This window comes from Ceratotherium simum, chromosome 2 (genome assembly GCF_057802395.1).
Source record: "Ceratotherium simum simum isolate JZ-2026a chromosome 2, ASM5780239v1, whole genome shotgun sequence".
Lineage (NCBI taxonomy): Eukaryota > Metazoa > Chordata > Mammalia > Perissodactyla > Rhinocerotidae > Ceratotherium > Ceratotherium simum.
Genome location: NC_141901.1, coordinates 21567922 through 21587672, shown reverse-complemented (window position 1 = coordinate 21587672; position 19751 = coordinate 21567922). Strand labels below are relative to the sequence as shown.

Sequence of the window (19751 nt, the reverse complement as noted above, 5' to 3'; positions counted from 1 at the left end):
ACCACAGAGGAATTAAGCTAGAAATCACTAATAGAATTATAGCTGGAAAATCACAAAGTATTTGGAAATTAAGCAATACATTTCTAAATAACACATATGTCAAAGAAGAAGTCTCAGGAGAAATTTTAAAATATTTAGAACTAAATTAAAATGAAACTACAACATCAAAATTTAGGGGATGCAATGAAAGCAGTGCTTAGAGGGAAATTTATAGCATTGAATAATATATATATGATATATATGAAAAGAAGAAAGATCTAAAAATTGGTAATCTAAGCATCTACTTTAGGAAACTAGAAAAAGAAAAGCAAATTAAATCCAAAGTAAGCAGAAGAAAAATAGTAAAAATTAGAGCAGGAATGAATAAAATTTAAAATGGAAAATCAATAGAGAAAATCAAAGAAACCAAAAGTTGGATCTTTGAAAAGACCAATAAAATCAATAAGCCTCTAGCAAGGCTAAAAAAGAAAAAAAGAGAGAGAACACAAATTACAAATCTGATAAATGAATGAGGGAAGTTCACTACAGATCCTATGGCCATTAAAAGAATAATAAAGGAATACTATGAACAAATCTAAGCCTACAAATTGATAACCTTGATGAAATGGACCAATTCCTTGAAAGAAACAATCTGCCAAAACTCACACTAGTAGAAATAGACAATTTGAATAGACCCACATCTATAAAAAAATTGATCAATACTTAACCTTCCAAAACAGAAAGCACTAGGCCCAGATGGATTCACTGCTGAATTCTACCAAATGCTTAAGTACAAAATTACACCAATACTCTCCAATCTCATCCAAAAGATGAAGCAGAGGAAATAGTTCCTAACTCATTCTATGAAGCCAACATTACCCTAATAACAAAACCAGATAGAGGCATTACAAGAAAAGAAAACTACAGATAAATATCTCTCATACATAGAGGTAAAAACTCTCAACAAATTATTACCAAATAAAATCCAACAATGTATAAAAGAAATTATAATCACAACCAAGTGGAATTTAACCCAGGTACTCAAGGCTGGTTCAGCATTCAAAAACCAATTAATGTAATCTATCACATCAATAGGCTAAAGAATAAAAATCACATGATAATATTAAAACATGTAGAAAAAGTATCTGAAAAACTTCAACACCTATTCATGATAAAAACTGTCAGCAATCTAGGAATAGATAGGAACGTCCTCAACTTGATAAAGAACATCTATAAAATGCCTACAGTCAATATCATACCTAATGATGTGAAACTAGAAGCTTTCCCAAAAATATCAGGAACAAGACAAGGATTTCCCCTCTCACCACTCCTTTTCAACATTGTACTAGATGTCCTAGATAATGCAATAAGACAAGAAAAGGAAATAAAAGATATACAGATGGTGAAGGAAGAAGCAAAATTGTCTTTGTTCGTAGATGACATGATTGTCTTTGTAGAAAACCCAATAGAACTGATTTTAAAAAGCTTCTAGAATTAATAAGTGATTATAACAAGGATGTGGGATACAAGGTTAATATGCAAGAGTCAATTGCTTTCCTATATACCAACAATGAATAAGTGGAATTTGAAATTAAAAACACAATACCATTTACATTAGCACCCCTCCCAAAAATGAAATATTTAGGTATAAATCTAAAGAAAATGTACAAAGTCTATATGAGGACAACTACAAAGCTCTGATGAATGAAAGCAGTGAAGAACTAAATAGAGAGATATTCCATGTTCATGGATAGAAGACTGAATATTGTCAAGATATCAGTTCTTCCCAACTTGATCTATAGATTCAATGCAGCCCCAATCAAAATTCCAGCAAGTTTTTTTGTGGATATCAACAAACTGATTCTAAACTTTATATGGAAAGGCAAAAGACCAAGAGCAACCAACACAATATTGAAGGAGAACAAAGTTGGAGAACTGACAATATGTCACTTCAAGACTTATTATAAAGCTACAGTAATCAAAACAATGCAGTATTGGTGAAAGAAGAGACAAATAGATCAATGGAACAGAATAGAGAGCCCAGAAGTAGACTGACACAAATATAGTCAACTGATATTTGACGAGGAAGAAAACAAAATACAATGGAGAAAAGACAGTTTTTCAACAAATGGTGCTGGAACAACTAGATATCCACATGCAAAAAAAAACCCCATTATTCTAGACAAATAATACCTGGGCTTGAAAGAGAATAAGTAAATGCTCCTGAAAACCCAACTTAGGAATGAGCTTTCTCCACTAAAGAGCAGTTCTCAATAATAATTATTACATATAATGGCACATCTTCCCAAAATCATCTATACTCCTTTTCCATATCCTAGAATTTCTAATACCACATAGGTTTTCAAATGCCTAATAACTTCCTTGTAACATAAAAATCATTAGCAATACTCTTATCTATTATTTAACACAATTTTTGAAATATATTCATATGTCAATTGTTTATTAATAACATATAGAAAGATGATACTGTCATTATAAAGATTCATTGAGTATGAACTAGATGCAAAATTTCATTTAATCTTCCCAACAACCGTATAAAATAGGTATTATTTATATTTATAGACGAGTAAAGTGAGATTCTGAGAGGTTAAGTAATTTTCCAGTATCTCCTAGATAGTAAAAATTAAACTTGAATTAGAATCCAGTCTTGCTATCCCCAATGTCTTTACTTTTTCTACATTTCTTACACAGAAAATAATATTAATACCAACACCTTCAATGGTAAAAAAGGCTGTTTCTATTTATTAAAGTGGTATAGATAGTTACAATCTTGTCTGTCTATTACATCTGTAGTTGATCTAAAGTCTCACCAGTAATTGAATTATTTCCTCTGGCATTCAGCTCTCCATTTTAATCTGTTTTTATTTCCATCAGCCTCGGTTCTATCTTCTTAACAATAATGAATTAAATACTTGCATACTGTTCACAGGAAATAGGGAGCAAATTGACAACTTTCTTGATTTTTATAGGTTAATTTTGGAAATATCATAAATCTTCAGCTCACCTGTAAATTATTTTCAAAACAGGACTGTCAAAATCATGCCCATCTCTTTCTAAGAGCTGTAAAGATTAATAAGAGAGTATCTATAAAGTGAGTACAAATTTTTGGAGAAAAGTGCTCAGTTTCAATCAATGATTATCCAAATAGTCTTTTAATAATCCCTTGCCATGTTTCCTGGGGCCAATATCACATACAATTTCAAACTAGTATGCGCTGGACTAGCTTCCGACTTGGATAAGAGACTTGCTTATGTCTCAAGGGTGGTGCCAGAGGAAATGATATTATTGAATCCATAGCCACTGTTCCCTGGAGGAAACTGACTCAGCACAATGCTAGTTGGTAGTTGGCAAAAATAGATGCCATATTTCAATTGAGATGTCAGATGTAAGGTCAATACACTGACTTAGTCACCAAGATTAAACCCTGCCTTCATCTTGCATTACCTTAATTTGAGTGCCTTTTTTCATCCATAATCCTTTCCATAGTGAAAATCCTGACCCTTTTTCTTTTCACATTAACAATTTTCCAGTCATTATGAAAACAGCTAATGTATTAAATTCATTCTGCAGAATTATATTGGCATCTGTAACTAAAATGATTGGGGGTTGGGGAAAGAACCAGTCAATTTGTACAAAATCAATTTGATGATTGTTGTAATCTGCTGAAAGTTCTACTGCTACAAAGAACTACAGAAATCATCATAAAACAAATCTGATGGAAGAGAAGGTAGATTCCGCATGCAAATATACTTTTCTCTATTCAACTGCCATTGCCTAATTTTAACCCAAACTAAAACTAAAGACTGTTAGTATGATAAAGACTACAGAATCCCATTATCAAACCCAGTAATTGTGATCATCACATGCAGCAACAGGCAATTTCAAACAGATCTCAGATGTGTTTTAAAAAGAACTGCTGCATTGATGTGATACAAGAGTCATGACACTTTTTTATAAGATGCTTATTTTCAATTTAACTCGCTAGTGTGGAGTTTCATTCTAATGCATTTAAGAGACACAGGCATTGTGTTAATATTCTCCCACAATTTTTAAAGAGCAATCAGTTTTTACAATCTACAATGCTATGTAAACTTGCTTTAAGAATTCTCAGTCATGGATTGGCTATAAGCACAAATTATCCTAATGTCCAAAACACCTAATTTGGCAACAGAATTAGTTAGCTCTAGCAAACATCATTAAAAAAAAAATCATAATCAGAAATGTGACTTGAGTTTCTTCACGTCATGAACAAGAAACTTTCCACTTGCACAATACGTATATATATTAAATGTGGTAATAACATATTACATTATAATATATATGTATACATATCTTTAAAAATTAAACATAGAGTTCATTTTCACTGAAGTAACAAGACTTTAAGTCCTATTTTAATCAGGATTGCTGAGACTGCTCTAGCAGTGAAACCAGTACAAAAAAATATTTGACCGTGACAGTTTGGGTCTAAAATACTCATTTAATAACATATTCACCGTGTATTTATAGAGACTATATCTTCAAGATACCTAGAATGAAACAATCATCCAAATTTTTGGCACCTAAATTTTAATTGAGATATAGATTCTAGTTCAATGGTAATCAAGTAGCCATAGTACCACAAAAAAAAAGTTTGAACATCAGCTTTTTTCCTACCTCAATACTCCTGAAGAAGTCTATACTCTCCTAGGAGTAATCACAGCTGAGTTAAGGACCATGAGGTATAGGTACACCTTCACCCTCCTGGACGGGCTCATTAGAACACATGAAGTAGCATGCGCACTTGAAAAGTTTTCCCCACATATTCTTAAAGACAGTTTGGGTGGCCGAGATACTTGCTTGGTGTAGAATTACTGATGTAGGTGATATATCATGTTCATTCAAATCTAAGATACCTTTGCATCGATGATTTTCAGGCGTGAACATCAAGTCTAGTAGATATATAGATAAAGATATATTTACAGATGTCATTTTGGATAATTTACCCTTATTTTAAGGGACTTAAAAACCTTTATCTTACTTTTTCTTTTCATTAAGCACTAAGTGAAAGATTCATAACTAAAAGACACGGACAGAAGTCAGAAGAGTATTTACAATAAAGTGCCTTATATTTTCTATCTCCATTTTCCGCCTTGGTTTCTTCATCAGTAAAATGGCAATTATAATATCACTCACAACATGGGATTTCTCAAGTGTCCCCTGGTACAAATCCAGACTCCAACATTAGAATTCTACATAGAGCAATATTGAATGTCAAGTTTGGGGGATAACTTTACCACCTGTGGCAATCTTTTAAGATGAGACGATTATCTATCCTCTTGGGATTATCTAGAGGCACTATTGATTTAGAGTAAAAGAAGTAGTTGGGGAATTCCACTTGTGATAATTGCAGATTAAATAATCTGGGTTAACACTTCCCACTGAAAATAACTAAAACTAGATAAGGTTTTACAAAATAAGTAAGCATTTTCCTAAAAGTAACTGTGATGCTTAATTTTACTTGTCAACTTAACTGGCCACGGAGTGCCCAGATTAAACATTATTTCTGGGTGTGTCTGTGAGGGTGTTTCCAGATGAGACTAGCATCTGAATCAGTGGACTCAGGAAAGTAAATTGCTCTCCCCAACGTGGGTTGGCATCATCCAATCTGTTGAGGCCTGAATAGAACAAAAAAAAAGAATTACCCCCTTTTTTCCTGTCTCACTGCTTGAGCTGAGACTTCTCATTTCATCTTCTGACTTTAGATCGGTATTTAAACCATTATCTCCCCAGGGTTCTTAAGTCTTTAGACTTGGACTGAATTACACTCCTGTCTTTCCTGAGTCTCCAGCTTGCAGTCGGCAGACTGTGGGACTTCTCAGCCCGCATAACTGCGTGAGACAATTCTTCATAATAAATCTCCATACCTAGATCTAGCTATCTGCTACAGTCTGAATGCCTGTGTCCCCCCAAAATTCATGTGTTGAAATCCTAACCCCCCAAGATGATCATAGTAGGATATGTGACTTTTGGGAGGTGCAAGGAACTCTCATGAATGGATTAGTGCCTTTATAAAAGAGAATCCAGAGATATCCCTTGCCCCTGTCACCTTGTGAGGACACAGCAGCTATGAACCAGGAAGAAGGCCCTCAGCAAATGAAACCATGCTGATGCTTTGATCTTGGACTTTCCAGCCTCCAGAACAGGTGGCAAAAAATTTCTGTTATTTATGAGCTACCTAGTCTGTGGTATTTTGTTATAGGAGCCTGAACAAATTAAGACATTATCTATCTATCTATCTACCTATCTATCTATCTATCTATCTATCTATCTCTTATTGATTCTATTTCTCTCTGGAGAACCTTGGCTAATATAGTAACAAAGAACTAACAAGATAGGAAGGCTTTAGCTACCAGGACAGAGATCAAAGAGAGCACAGAAACCCAGAAAGATGAGCGCAGTTTTGCCACAGGGCCATTTGCAGATCCAGAAGGAAGGAGGCTGAGAGACTGAGGAGCCTTGAGGGATTATGAGCCTTCTAAGGATAAGAACCCCAGCAAACCACCCACCTATTTCAAGTTGAAAACTCCGTAGACTGCACCATACGAAGTCATAGCCCTTCCATGTACTGGCAGCCCATTTTAGTCTCATCCAGGGGGCCCAGAAAACAACTATCATGAAGCTGGGATGACATTTGTCCCAGACTGCTAGCTTCCCCAGGAGCCTGACAGAAGCAAATGAAATTCTCCCTGAAAAATTATTCCTGCAGATAATTTTTCGTTACGATGTTTAGCAAAATGAAACAAAATCAAAGATAATTAAGAACATGGGGAGGTATGACATCAGGACTACAAAGCAGCACGATGAATTAACAGGCACAAAAACAGACCCATCCATAGAAACAGCCACACTACACTTACAATGTTCAAGGAAATGGAAGTCAAACCTAAGAATGACTACATGGAATTGGAACTCTGAAAAATGGCTCAGAAGATTTAAAAAAGAACCAGACAGAAATTCAAGAACTGAAAGGTAAACTTGGTGACCTTCTAGAGGTTTCTGATCTATGTTCTGCAGCAAAGAAATAGAAACATGAACATTACTTTAAATGTGTGCACATAGCCTCAGGTTAGAGGCTGTGGCAGAGAATGGCTGGTATCAGGGAAAGGTTAGAAGCTTATCCCTAAACGTCCTCTTCCTCGCTTTTCTAGAATTTGTTAGTGCTCACAAAACATACATTCGCCATAAAACTCATCATTAGTTTGTGCACAGTGCTGTGCTTTTGTAACAGTAGTTTTGTCACCTTTATATTTTTGGTTTCCCAGTAGTAGCATCTCACCTTCTGATATCCCCTGGAAATACCTTACCTTATAAAGTTTCCAAAGAATACTTTTGTACACATAACTGTTCCTTAATACAGCTCTATGAAGCAGACACAGGAGGTACTATTCATACCATGTTTTCCGTATGAAGCAGCTAAAACTCAGAGCAAGTGCTCATGAGCACGTAGCTGAAGACTGGAGCTGCCACTAGAACACTAGCTCTTTGATTACCTACCCAGTGGGTTTTTTTTCCCCTATGTTACCGTAATAATCTAGAATAATATCTTTATACATTTTTGGTAAAATTTCCAGTCATCCTACAATGACATTTTTCAAAGGTCCCTGTATTTTAGCAGGCAGTCATGCTAGCATACTAGTCATGCTAGCATGTGGTTGACTGTCTCTACTGTGAAGACAACCTTAGCTTCTGTGGATGTGAGGCAGTGGCCCCCCACTGCTAATAGGTGGTGGGAAGAGGTGTGGCTTTTTTTTACTCCAAGGAAGTGATTCATATTTTCAGAGTAAAAAGATGGAAATTTTTATGAATATTTTATACTTGATCTATCCTTGTAAAATTGACGTCTCCCTGGTCCAAAAGAATTTTAACAAATGCTGGAGAAACAAATATCCTTCAGGTTGGAAAGCACCTCACAAAACTATAGGCATATGGGAACTGAATTCTGCCATATATTTATTACCCCATTTTCTCCACATTCTTTTTTTTTTTTTTTTTCTTGAGGAAGAGTCGCCCTGAACTAACAACTGTTGCCAATCTTCTTCCTTTTTCTTATGTGAGCTGCCACTACAGCATGGCCACTGACAGACAAGTGGTGTGGGTCCACGCCCAGGAACAGAACCTGGGCCGCTGAAGCAGAGCATGCCAAGCTTAACCACTAGGCCACTGGGGCTGGCCCTTTATAACATTCCTAAAAGCCAGCACCATTGGAAGCAAGAGAACTTTGTTGGCTGTAAATTGCTGCATCAGCCCACGGGATTCTCCAACATGTCACTGCATCACAGGTGTGGTGAAAATGAATCCAATCTTCTGTGCCCCAAGGCAGCCACAACTGTGTTGGCCTGTCTGGCACCATTCATTACTAGTTAGCTGGCTTAGTTTTCTCCATCATTCCTTTTTACTAAAATTGTTCTGTGTTGAGTGTGCTCAAATACATTTGGAAAAACATCTTGCTGTGAAAACTAGAGCAGGGAATTTTGTCTTTGAAACAATTTACATACATACACATGCACACAGTTTTTTTTTCATACGCACACGCAAGAACAAGAAGAATGAACAATACTATAAAGCTCTTAGAATCCTCTTCATTTAACAGGGCTATAAACTGGAATATTAATTGAGTGTCCAACTCTAATGCTGGGGAAGGTAAAGAAAAATGTGGTACAGATATGTGGTTTTGCAAGCTTTAGCATATTAAGATGTTACATAGGTAATTACTATGGCCTAAACATTTAGCTATAGTTAACAAGATTTGCAAGAAAAGGTGACAGTAATGAGTCTTAAACTATCCGTATGCAGTTTGATTTTTAAATATACTCTGCTATTTTAAAGGAGAAACTAAATGGCTAGTTTACAAGGTCATCTGACAGAGGCATACGGAGACTGCACGGCAGTCAGTACTAAGGCTGGTCAGATTAGGTAGAAGACTGAAGGTCATTTGATATAACAATGTTCTTTGAAATGTATTATGCTTCAACCATACCAAACTTCCTTCATTTCCTTAACTCATGAACTTTCTCACCTCTAGACTCCTTCACACATGCTCTTTTTCAATCCAGAAAAGTCATTTCTCCCTCATCACCTAACTTCTACTAAACCTTCAAGTCTATGCTTAGATGTCACTTTCTCTAGGAATTCCAGAAGGATTCTTGTTATTGGTTGTTCACATTGTATATTCCCAGCGTGATCTTCATTTTCTCTTATCAGAGCCCTTAGTAAACATTACGGTTATTGTAAATAAATTGTTCATTTTTCTGCTAGACATCAGCTCAATTTAGGGACTCTCTTTGATTCACCTTTGTATCCCCAGACCCTACTGACAAGAGGTGGGACACAATGGGAATTCAATAAACAATGATAAGTACTCAGAAAAAAAAACTGAAAATAGATTTAGAAGTTCAATATTGTTATCATGTCATCTCTCCCCTAATTGATCTACAGAACCAGGACAGTACCAATAAAAATCCTGGCAGTTTTGTGTGTGTATGTGTGTTTGTGGGTGTGTGTGTGTAAATTAATAAATTGATTCCAAAATTTATATGGAAATGCAGAAAATAGCCAAAACAACCTTGAAGAAGAAAAAGTTGGAGGATTTACACTACCATATATAAAGACATATTTCAAAGCTACAAAAATTAAGATAGATTGGTATTGGGGCAAACAAAGACTATAAACCAATAGAACAGAACAGAAATCAAGCCACACATATGTGGTTGCCTGATTTCCAGCAAAGGCACCATTGCCATTCAGTGAGGACATGATGGTTATCAGTAGACTAGATAAATAGTTTGTGGTATATTCAAATAATGACATACTACATGGCAATGTAAGAGTGTGGAATTCTGACACTCATAACAACATGAATAAATCTCATAGATGTAACGTTGAATGCAGACATCTCTATGAAGGTGAAGAACAGGGGAAATTTGTCTATGGTAATAGAAGTCAAATATTGGTTACCTTTGTGGAGGTTATTGACTGGAAGGGACGTGAGCAACTCTTCTGGGGTATTTATAATGTTGTGTATTTTTATCTGGATGATGGTTTCACGGGTGGAATACGTATTTTAAAATCTATCAAGGGCTGGCCCCGTGGCTTAGCGGTTAAGTGCGTGCACTCCGCTGCTAGCGGCCCGGGTTCGGATCCTGGGCGCGCACCAACTCACCACTTCGCCGGCCACGCTGAGGCCGGGTCCCACATATAGCAACTAGAAGGATGTGCAACTATGACATACAACTATCTACTGGGGTTTTGGGGGAAAAAATAAATAAATAACATTAAAAAAAATCTATCAAGCTGAACAATTAAGATTTATGCATTTTATATATGTTTACCTCAATTTTAAGAAAAGAGTCGAACAGAGAGAGAAGCTTGCAAAGAAAACTGAGAAGGAACCAACAGTAAGAAAGCCAGAAACAGAACCAGAGAAATCTGAAACAGAACCAGAAAAAATTGAGAAGAGTTTTAAGAAGAGGGGAATGACCAGCAGAGGTGGGGGTGCAGGCGGGGGGGAAACTACGAGTCCATTGGATTCAACACCAAAGAGGCCCTTCATGTGACCTTTTCGTGAAGTGGAAGGGCTGAGTAAGTTTTCAATGATTCAAGCTGTGAATGGAGGGGAAGAAGGCACTACAAAGAATTGGAATACATTAATCCTTGCTCACCAGGCAGGGAAACACAGAAGATGATAGCTAGAGAGGGACACAGGGCGAGAGAACAGTGTTCCATTTTAAGTAAAAATGAAGCTGTGGTTTATTCCTTAATATCCATAAATACTATTTCTGGTCTATATAAACCTAACTGGATCTCAAGTTTTGAATTCAGCAAAGAAATCTCTCCTCTGTTTTTTTTCATCAGAAGAGAGAGTGTATACTTCCCCTGGAGTTTGGAAAATCACGTACCAAAATTTGAGTTACTCAATTCTTTACTAAAAATTAACCACCCATGGAAGAATTTGTTTAAACATACCTACCTAAAGGAAAGTTTACAGAATTAATTACCCTGGAAATGCACACCAAAATATAGCCCTCGACCCAACAGTTCTTTTATCTTCTCTCCACCAATTCTGAGAAGGGTATAACTTATGCAGGCTGATAATTGGTAAGTGATAACTACATTGTTTATTGTTCCATGAAAGTTGAGTACTGTTACAGATTTTTTAGTATTTTTTCCTCCAAGTACCTCTTTTGTGGAAACTTACAGTGATAAAAAAAAAAAGAAATGGGTTAGTTTTATTATGTGTTATACTCTATTTCTACCACATTTAGTTCATACGAGTTTCATAAAAAATCCAGGATTTGTCATAGCAACATCAGCAATACTCATGCACAGTATATCTGCCTCCCTCCCAGAAAGAATATATAAACAGTAAATGACTTACTATAATGTGCTGATAAGGATCTATAAATGACATTTTGGTTTCAATTACAGGAAATCTCTTCACACTTCAAAGCTCTTCACTGGCACTCTTGCTTCTGTAAAACCTACAAAATAAACAATCACTATTGTTAAGTTTCTCCTTGGATGCAGTTCCAAGATTTAAATGACGATGAGCATAAACCTTAGGAAGTAAAACTCTACTCGAGGGGACCAGATAGATTGAGTTCCCTAATTGTTTATATGAGTGGATATACACACGGAACTTAGGAAAAGGGTAAATGTATTTTGATGGTACTGTTTAATTTCCATGTTTATTTGTTCAAATTTATTCTGTAATTATTAGGAAACTCCAGGATTTTTTTTCTTGCATTTGCCAAGTATTTTATGAGAAATTCATTGATATTACGGAAAATTAAAATTATTTTTGTACTGTTTATAATTAAAAAGCGACATGCCACTGCTTGTTTTCTCGATTTGGTCAGTATCACACAAATTCACAATAAGAAAGGAATATTTTTCATGTTAGATATTTGTTAAGAATTTTAAAAATATATTCATGTTCAATTTCAACTTTAGTGCTGACATTTTGAAAATGTTTGTTCATTCTAAGGTACTGGTTTAATTTGGAAACAGTTAAATAAAAAATATTTTAACAGAAAATTATTCTCTATACTTTGCTTTTTTCTTCTACATCTATTCCGTATTATTTAAAATCAAATAAACTATTCAATGAACATCTTTATTCTTCCATCATAGACTTTTTCTTTGAGACTTTATAAAGCAACATCTACTTATATTTTAGCATTCTGTGTCACATCTAATTTGGAACATTTTTTCAAATATCTTCATTATTTATGATTAATACGTAAATTCTAAAATATTTTTATTTCAGAATAAATAAAACATTTTAAATTTTTAAACTGTTTTTTTTCTTTTTAAACATCCCACTTTAAAAATCATAAAAAATTATTTACACTCATTGTCATGAACATGAACTATGGAAGTGAATAAAGAATAAAGTGTAATCACTATTTTCATTTTGATGTGTATCCTTCTAGACTATTTCAATGCATATTCATATATTTAGAGTAAGAAGGAAAAGAGAGAATTTGAATTTTTTTTATGCAAATGGGATCTCATAATATGCCCTTGATTTTTAAAACTCATTTCCTTCATCATTTTTTTCTGAGCAAAAAGAAGAGTTTATTTATTTATTTGTTTATATTTAAGACTATTTTTTAGAGCAGTTTTAGGTTCACAGCAAAATTGAGAGGAAAATACAGAGATTTCCCATATGCTCTCTGCCCCCATATTTACTTCGTCTCTCCCATTACCAACATCCCCCAGCACAGAGGCACATTTGTTATAATTGATGCACCTACATTAACACATTATCATCACTCAAAGTCCAGAGTTTACCTTAAAGTTCACTCTTGTTCTTCATTCTATGGATTTGGACAAATGTATAAGGACATGTATCCATCATTATAGTATCATAAGTGTATTTTCACTGCCCTAAAAATCCTCTGTGTTCTGCCTATTCATCCCTCCCTATCTCCCAACCCCTGGCAACCACCCATCTTTCTATTGTCTCCATAGTTTTGCCTTTCCAGAATGTCATTTAGTTGGCATCATACAATATGTAGCATTTTCAAATTGGCTTCTTTCACTTAGTAATATGCATTCAAGTTTTCTCTATGTGTTTTCATGGCTTGATAACTCATTTCTTTTTAGCAGTGAATAATATTCTGTTGTCTGGACATAGCAGTTGACTTATCTATTCACCTACTGTAGGACATCTTGGTTGCTTCCAAATTTTGGCAATCGTGAAAAAAGCTGCTATAAACATCTGTGTGCAAGTTTTTGTTTGGACATAAGTTTTCAACTCCTTTGAGTAAATACCAAGGGGCGTGATTGCTGGATCATATGGTAAGAGTATGTTTAGTTTTATAAGAAACCACCAAACTGTCTTCCAAAGTGGCTGTACCATTTTGCACTCCTACCAGCAGTGTATAAAAATCTGTGGTTCCACATCCTCACCAGTATTGGATGTTGTCAGTGTCCTAGATTTTGGCCATTCTAATAGGTGCGTAGTTGTGTCTCATTGTTGTTTTAATTTGCATTTCCCTGATGACATGCAATGTGAAGCTTCTTTTCATATGTTTATTTGCTATCTGTACATCTTCTTTGGTGAGGTATCTGTTAAGGTCTTGGGCCCATTTTTTAAATCAGCTGGTTAGTTCTCTTAGTGTTGAGTTTTCAAAGTTCTTTGTATATTTTGGATAATAGCCCTTTATTGGATGTCTCTTTTACAAATATTTTCTCCCAGTCTATCTTCATCATTTTTTAACGTGAAAAATACAAAGCAATATTATAAGAAAGATAAAAATCACCGAGTCTCCTATTTAAAAATTATATAAAGCGAGAATTCCCTTTCTTCTTCATTCTGGCTCATCAAGAATCATTTTTATTGGTGAAAAAACCTATTTTTAAATTAAAACATTTATTTACTTTAATCATTTATTAAGCTCCTTAAGCTTGATTATTTTTATCTTCTCATAGCGCATTTTGGCAGCATTTTAAATCAGTTTTTTAAATCAAGATGAGGCCAAATCATCATTCTGATTTTATCTTAATAAATTACTATAATCTTTGTCTTGCATTTGCTTATTTTAAGCCTAATAAAAAAAATCTGCTGATAACATTAGCCAGTACTAATTGCCTTAGCTATCACATTTCTGTTAATTGGTTGAATCTAGCTGTTATCATCAATAACTTGCAGGTCTTTACTCCAATAGTCATCTTCCTAGTGAAGGTTTTCCTAACCATATTATTTAAAACGGCAGAAACCCTGCTTTCTTGCTTTATTGCCATCTAACATCTACTATATAGTTTGCGTTGTATTTTTTTGCCATCTCTCCTCCCCCTTAATTAGATTATAAGCTCCATGAAGGCAGATGTTTTTTGTATGTTTTATTCTTTGTCATATTCTCAGCCCCTATGTAGGTGCATATGGCCAGTTAATACATATTTGTTGAATGAATGAACAAATAAATAAATGGTTAAATACATTTTTACAAGTAAGAGAAACAATTTTCAAGACCAGTTATACTAAAAAGTTCATTTTCTATTCATCCATAAGTTGTCTTATCCTCGTCTTTGTCTGTATCTTCTACATCATCTCACTCTGTTAATCAGTACTGGCATGGGTTTCTCTTTTCCCTCTTATTATTTTCCCCTAATTATATCCCCTCATATTACAAACATCACACAAACATGATTGTTCATTTACCACTATACTATACTGTGCCTCTGATTAAACTCTAAGTATTCTTGCAACTAACTACATTTCATATTAAAGGAATGACAGTACAAGAAGATGCAGGCAAAACTACAATAGGATAATTTGTGACGCTGGTATTTGTATTTGAATTTTTAACACAAGAAATATATATCTACATCAGATGATATGATCCTAACTATTTTTAGCACTTCCCATTATCAGGATTTTCTGAGCTATTTCTATTACATCTTGTTTAAAATTATCAGCAATGACTTAATCTACCAGTATAGCTGTTGTTTTTATGCTGATTAAATTCAATATATGTCTACATCAGTTCCCAAGGCAGAGTACAACTCACACTCAAGAGCTGCTAGTGGAATATATTCTTATGGATGAAATACTAGGAAAATTGCCAGCCTCATTCTTAGCCTAACATCCAAATTTCTTTTATATCATTACGCCTCAGACGAGTAGTAATTTCTTTTTTTGTGTATGAGGAAGATCAGCCTTGTGCTAACATCTGCCAATCCTCCTCTTTTTTTTTTTTTTTTTTTTGCTGAGGATGACTGGCCCTGGGCTAACATCCGTGACCATCTTCCTCCATTTTATATGGGACGCCGCCACAGCATGGCTTGCCAAGTTGTGCATTGGTGCATGCCTGGGATCTGAACCAGCAAACCCTGGGCCACCACAGCGGAGCGCGTGCACTTAACCACTTGCACGACCAGGCCAGCCCCTAACGTAATTTCTTAATATGAATCTTTCTTTCAAGTACATGATAAAGCTCCTGGTCTCAAGAGCATGAGGTCTGTAGTCGCTGCAGTTGTAGTAATCCCTGAGAAGTACAGCCTCTCTTTCCAGAAGCTGAAAGGTTCATGCAGTTATAGGGCAACGCCAGGGCACTACTATCAGGGATTCAATGCCTGAGGGAAAATCACATTGTTTTCTTCATTGAAGCAGCATAATTTGGTGAAAACACCACTGGATATGGGATCAGAAAGACCTTGATTCAAACTCCAGTCTCGCATTCTAAGACCCAGTTTCCTCTGCTATAAATGTGAATAGCGCTACCTTAAGTGTTGTAGTAAGGTCTAATGAATTAATTACTGTGAAGGCCGCCTGTCCCATAATAGATGCTCAACGTATGTAAGTTTCCCTTTAATATGATTACATGGACTGATCAAGATTATATGAACTGACTACTAATAACTATACACTTGCTTTGAAAGATGTACTGTCTGCTGTAATTATTGTTGTGACTGGAAAATTAGAAAACTTTGATGGATACATCACTCAACAAACAAATACCTACGATATACTTTGCACTATGAAAGGTGCTAGGGAGAAAATGGTGAACCAGACAGATGTGCATTCTGAAATTTTGTGGTCCTATAGACTCTTGATACTATCCATAGAGGAACCTCAAAATGTAAACAGGACTATGGTAGTTATTTTCACCAAAATTGTCCATGTTAAAAACAGTACTAATGACAGTGGCATAGCAGAAGAGCATCTGCTGGGATCCACAAACTTTCAATTCACAAACAGTAGCTTTATACAAGAGATCTTCTCCCTAATCTACGGTAGGCCCTGAGAATGCAATGGCAAATAAGGCAAGCTTCTGCATTCAGTAAGCATAATAAGGTAATCTAGGGGTGTCAATAAATTCAGCCTAGCCTGCTACTTCATGCTCACATGTTGCTAAAAGCAATAACACTTTCTATGATTAATGTCTACATTTGGAAGGGAATCTTGAAACCTACTCCTCTGTGAAAATATCTTCAGCGATTTCCTATTCCTTTAGTATAAAGTCAGAACTCTTCAATATGGTCTATAGCTGTGGCTTTCATACCTATTTACTGCAAATCAAAGTGGAAACCTTTGCACATCACAATATAATACACAAATATATATACACACATATATAAACAAAATGTGGAAGTAAATTTGAGGTGACAGTTTTACTAAGAACAATGGACCCTGATTTTTATTCTATTTCATTTGTTTAAATCTGGTAGCAGCCTGCTAAACTGATTTCATGACCCACTAATAGAAGTTTGAAAATACTGGTCTAAAAGACTTCAAGATTGGATTTCTATCTACTTCCTCCACCTTATCCCACCACTTTCTCCTTTTCTTTCTGTGCTACAGCCATGCTGTTTCCTTTCCTTTCTTCAAATGTGTCATACTCTCCTCCACTCAGGGCTGTAACCTACTTCTTCTCTCCATCTATTTATTCAACAGATATTTAAGGGATAACCACTATGTGTCAAACATTGTTCCAGGGTCTGGAGAGGCAAAAGTGAATGAGTTAGATACATTCTCTTTCCTCTTGGAGTTTACATTTCTAGAGGGTGGTCAGAAAACAGGTAATCCAAGAAATGATGAAACGATTAGAAATAGAGATGTATAAAATGATGGAAACAAGCAAGAAGCAGAACTAGAGAATAACCTGAGGCCTGGGCTCTGGAAAGGAGCTGGCCACAGATGGTGAGGAGGGAATGGGTTTAGAATACAGTGTCCCAGGCAGGTCTTTTGAGAATTGAGTGGCTGGTGAATGGTGAACAAAAGCGAAGGTGGCTTATGATGCACAGGTTGGAAATAAAGGCGGGATAGATCATTTGGGGGCTTGTAGACAGCTACTGTTCACCTAGATAAAGCTCACCCATGTTTCAGAACTCAGCTTAAATGTCACTTCCACAGAGAAGCCTTCCATGACCTTCAGAGTATGTTTGGTCTGCCTGTTACTGCTTCCATTTGCACCTTGTAATTCTCCTTCAAACCTTTCTTTCTCTTATACAATGTCTGCCTTTCTTGAGAGAACTGAAGATGCATAAAGTCAGTGACCATATTTATCTTGTTCATAGAGTTATCCCTAGTGTTTTGCACAGTGCCTAAAATATAGTAGGTTCAGCATAAATATGGATGGTTTCGTGGATAAATATTATTCAATGCCAGGTTTACATATGAAGGAAATTCACAGAAAAGTACTGGCACTCTATTTTGATGTCCCTCTTATTGACCCCTAACTATTCTTAATATCAAAAAATGTTAAATATCAGTCTCTAATTAAAAAAAAAAAAAAGCAGAACAAGTGAAATTCCAGAAGGAGTGAAACTAGTACTCAAAATGTTTAGAGGAAATCTGTTGTTGGCACCCAAAGTTTGGTATCAGCAACTTTATTTCCTGTTCTCATTTCCAGCAACTCCATTCATAACCTTTGTGTTCACCACCTAACTATTAACCACTATTGTCACTATTGTATCCTGCATCAAGACCTGGATAGAGGTTCCCCAGATATTAAAGCCAAAAGCAGGAAACATGCTTAAGATAGCTAACTGTTCAGGTCTCTTAGGTTAGAAACCACAAGGTAAATAAATATTAAACAAACATGACTCATGGCATTTAATCCTAGAGCAACTCTCTTTTGTTTTTTAAACCCATTCAGTGCCAGCTCTTCTCTTAGCTTGATGAAACCTCAGTCAGCCTCAGAACTTTTAGGTTAACAATTGGACATATATATTTTTTCTTAGTGAATTTAAAAATTAAAATGCTAGGCCCATATATTCATCCAAAATTAAACTTTATTTAGAGTTGAAGTTTATCTCCTCCCCAAACTAGTGTCCATAGGGAAGGGTGAAGTCACTGACTCCTCTCCACCCGTGCCTACAGTCTAAACCTTCCAAGCTTGAGACTTCTGATTTTTAACCTCTCATGGTTGGAGAAGATTGAGGGAGAGATATAAGGGGACAAAAGAGTTATTACTTCACCGTACTATTGTAAGATTTGTGATCTCTGGGCCTGGTACATGTTAAAGCTGATTCTTTCTCTCATGGATGCTTTTGTGGATTCTTCTGAGACACTCTGTTTTTGAAATCTCTTCCCTGTATTCTCTGACATGTACCAATGCATCTCTATTCTAGCTAGGGTCCTGTGTTTTCTTCTACAGCCCGAGTGCATCCTGTGGTCCACATCCATAGGTCTTCTTCTGAGGTTCTTGCACTGTACCAAGGAAACACCTTTTATAGGATTTAATATTAAAGAGTTCTCTTTAGTCCATGGAGACTACTCATAAGTATATCGTTTCTTCCAACAGACTCTGAGAATGCAATTACTTCCCATATGAAACTCTCTGTTCTGCTACCTGTGTCCCTCTATATTTGTCAAGCATGACTAGATGCCAGCCTACTGCAGGAGATGATACATATTAAACCCTCTGATAAACTTGGTGAGTAGTCTCTTTAAAGGCCCGTCTCTTGATTGGGGATTAGGAGGTACATTCCTCCCAGACCTCTTCACCAAAGGAAGAAGGGTTCTACTCCAAACAATGCTTCCAAAACTAATAAACAAATAACAACAAGAGCAAAAAATCTTCCGAAATCCTCCCCACATCTCTACTATTCCAATCCTTGTGAAGTATGTATGGGGTTTTAGAGTTAAATAATATTCTCATCCACCTGCTTTTTTCAAAATGTAAACAAGTAGATTGTATCACAATCCATTTTAGTATTTGATGTCTTAAGTCTTATCTTAGGGGCTTGGCCAAAGCTTCCACTTTAAAGTTCAAAAAGTAGGTGGATCAACTTTCAAAATGGCAGAATGAAGAATTTGGGAAATCCTCTCTGCAAAAAGCACGGATAAAAGTGATCAGAGTTATTGCAAACAGCCACTCTGAAAACTGACCAAAGGACATACAACACAGGAAAAGCATTTATTTTTTTTAAAAATCTACTAAATTTCAATAAGAACAATGAGAGTCTGTGACATTTCAGCAAGGGGCTGCGCTTACCCCTCACCCCTTAGTTCTACAGCATGGAAGTTCTAACTTAGAAGGCAGGACAGCCCTGAGGATTGTAGCTCTGCTGCCTTGCTGTTGGTGGGTGTAGGGGGCACGGGGGAGTGGATAACTGTATTTGGAGCAAAGCCTGGAAAATTCTATGCCCAGTGGTGTTTTCCAAAACAATACAGATGCAGTAGCAAACAATTACAGAATTTAGTGCTAGCATGGAATCCATACTGGTTGGGACAAGGAAAAAGACAGCAGACCAGCCAGAAA

General features: G+C 35.8%; 1 protein-coding gene across 1 annotated transcript in view; it reads right to left on the bottom strand.

Moving 5' to 3' along the window:
* The window catches only part of PLA2G4A (phospholipase A2 group IVA), a 149265-nt gene that overhangs the window by 110206 nt on the left and 19308 nt on the right, over window positions 1-19751 (bottom strand). The window contains exon 2 of the mRNA XM_004424914.3: window positions 11414-11516. Within this exon, the coding sequence (XP_004424971.1) occupies window positions 11414-11446 (33 nt within the window). The 5' untranslated portion in view covers window positions 11447-11516. The remainder of the gene's footprint in view (window positions 1-11413; window positions 11517-19751) is intronic.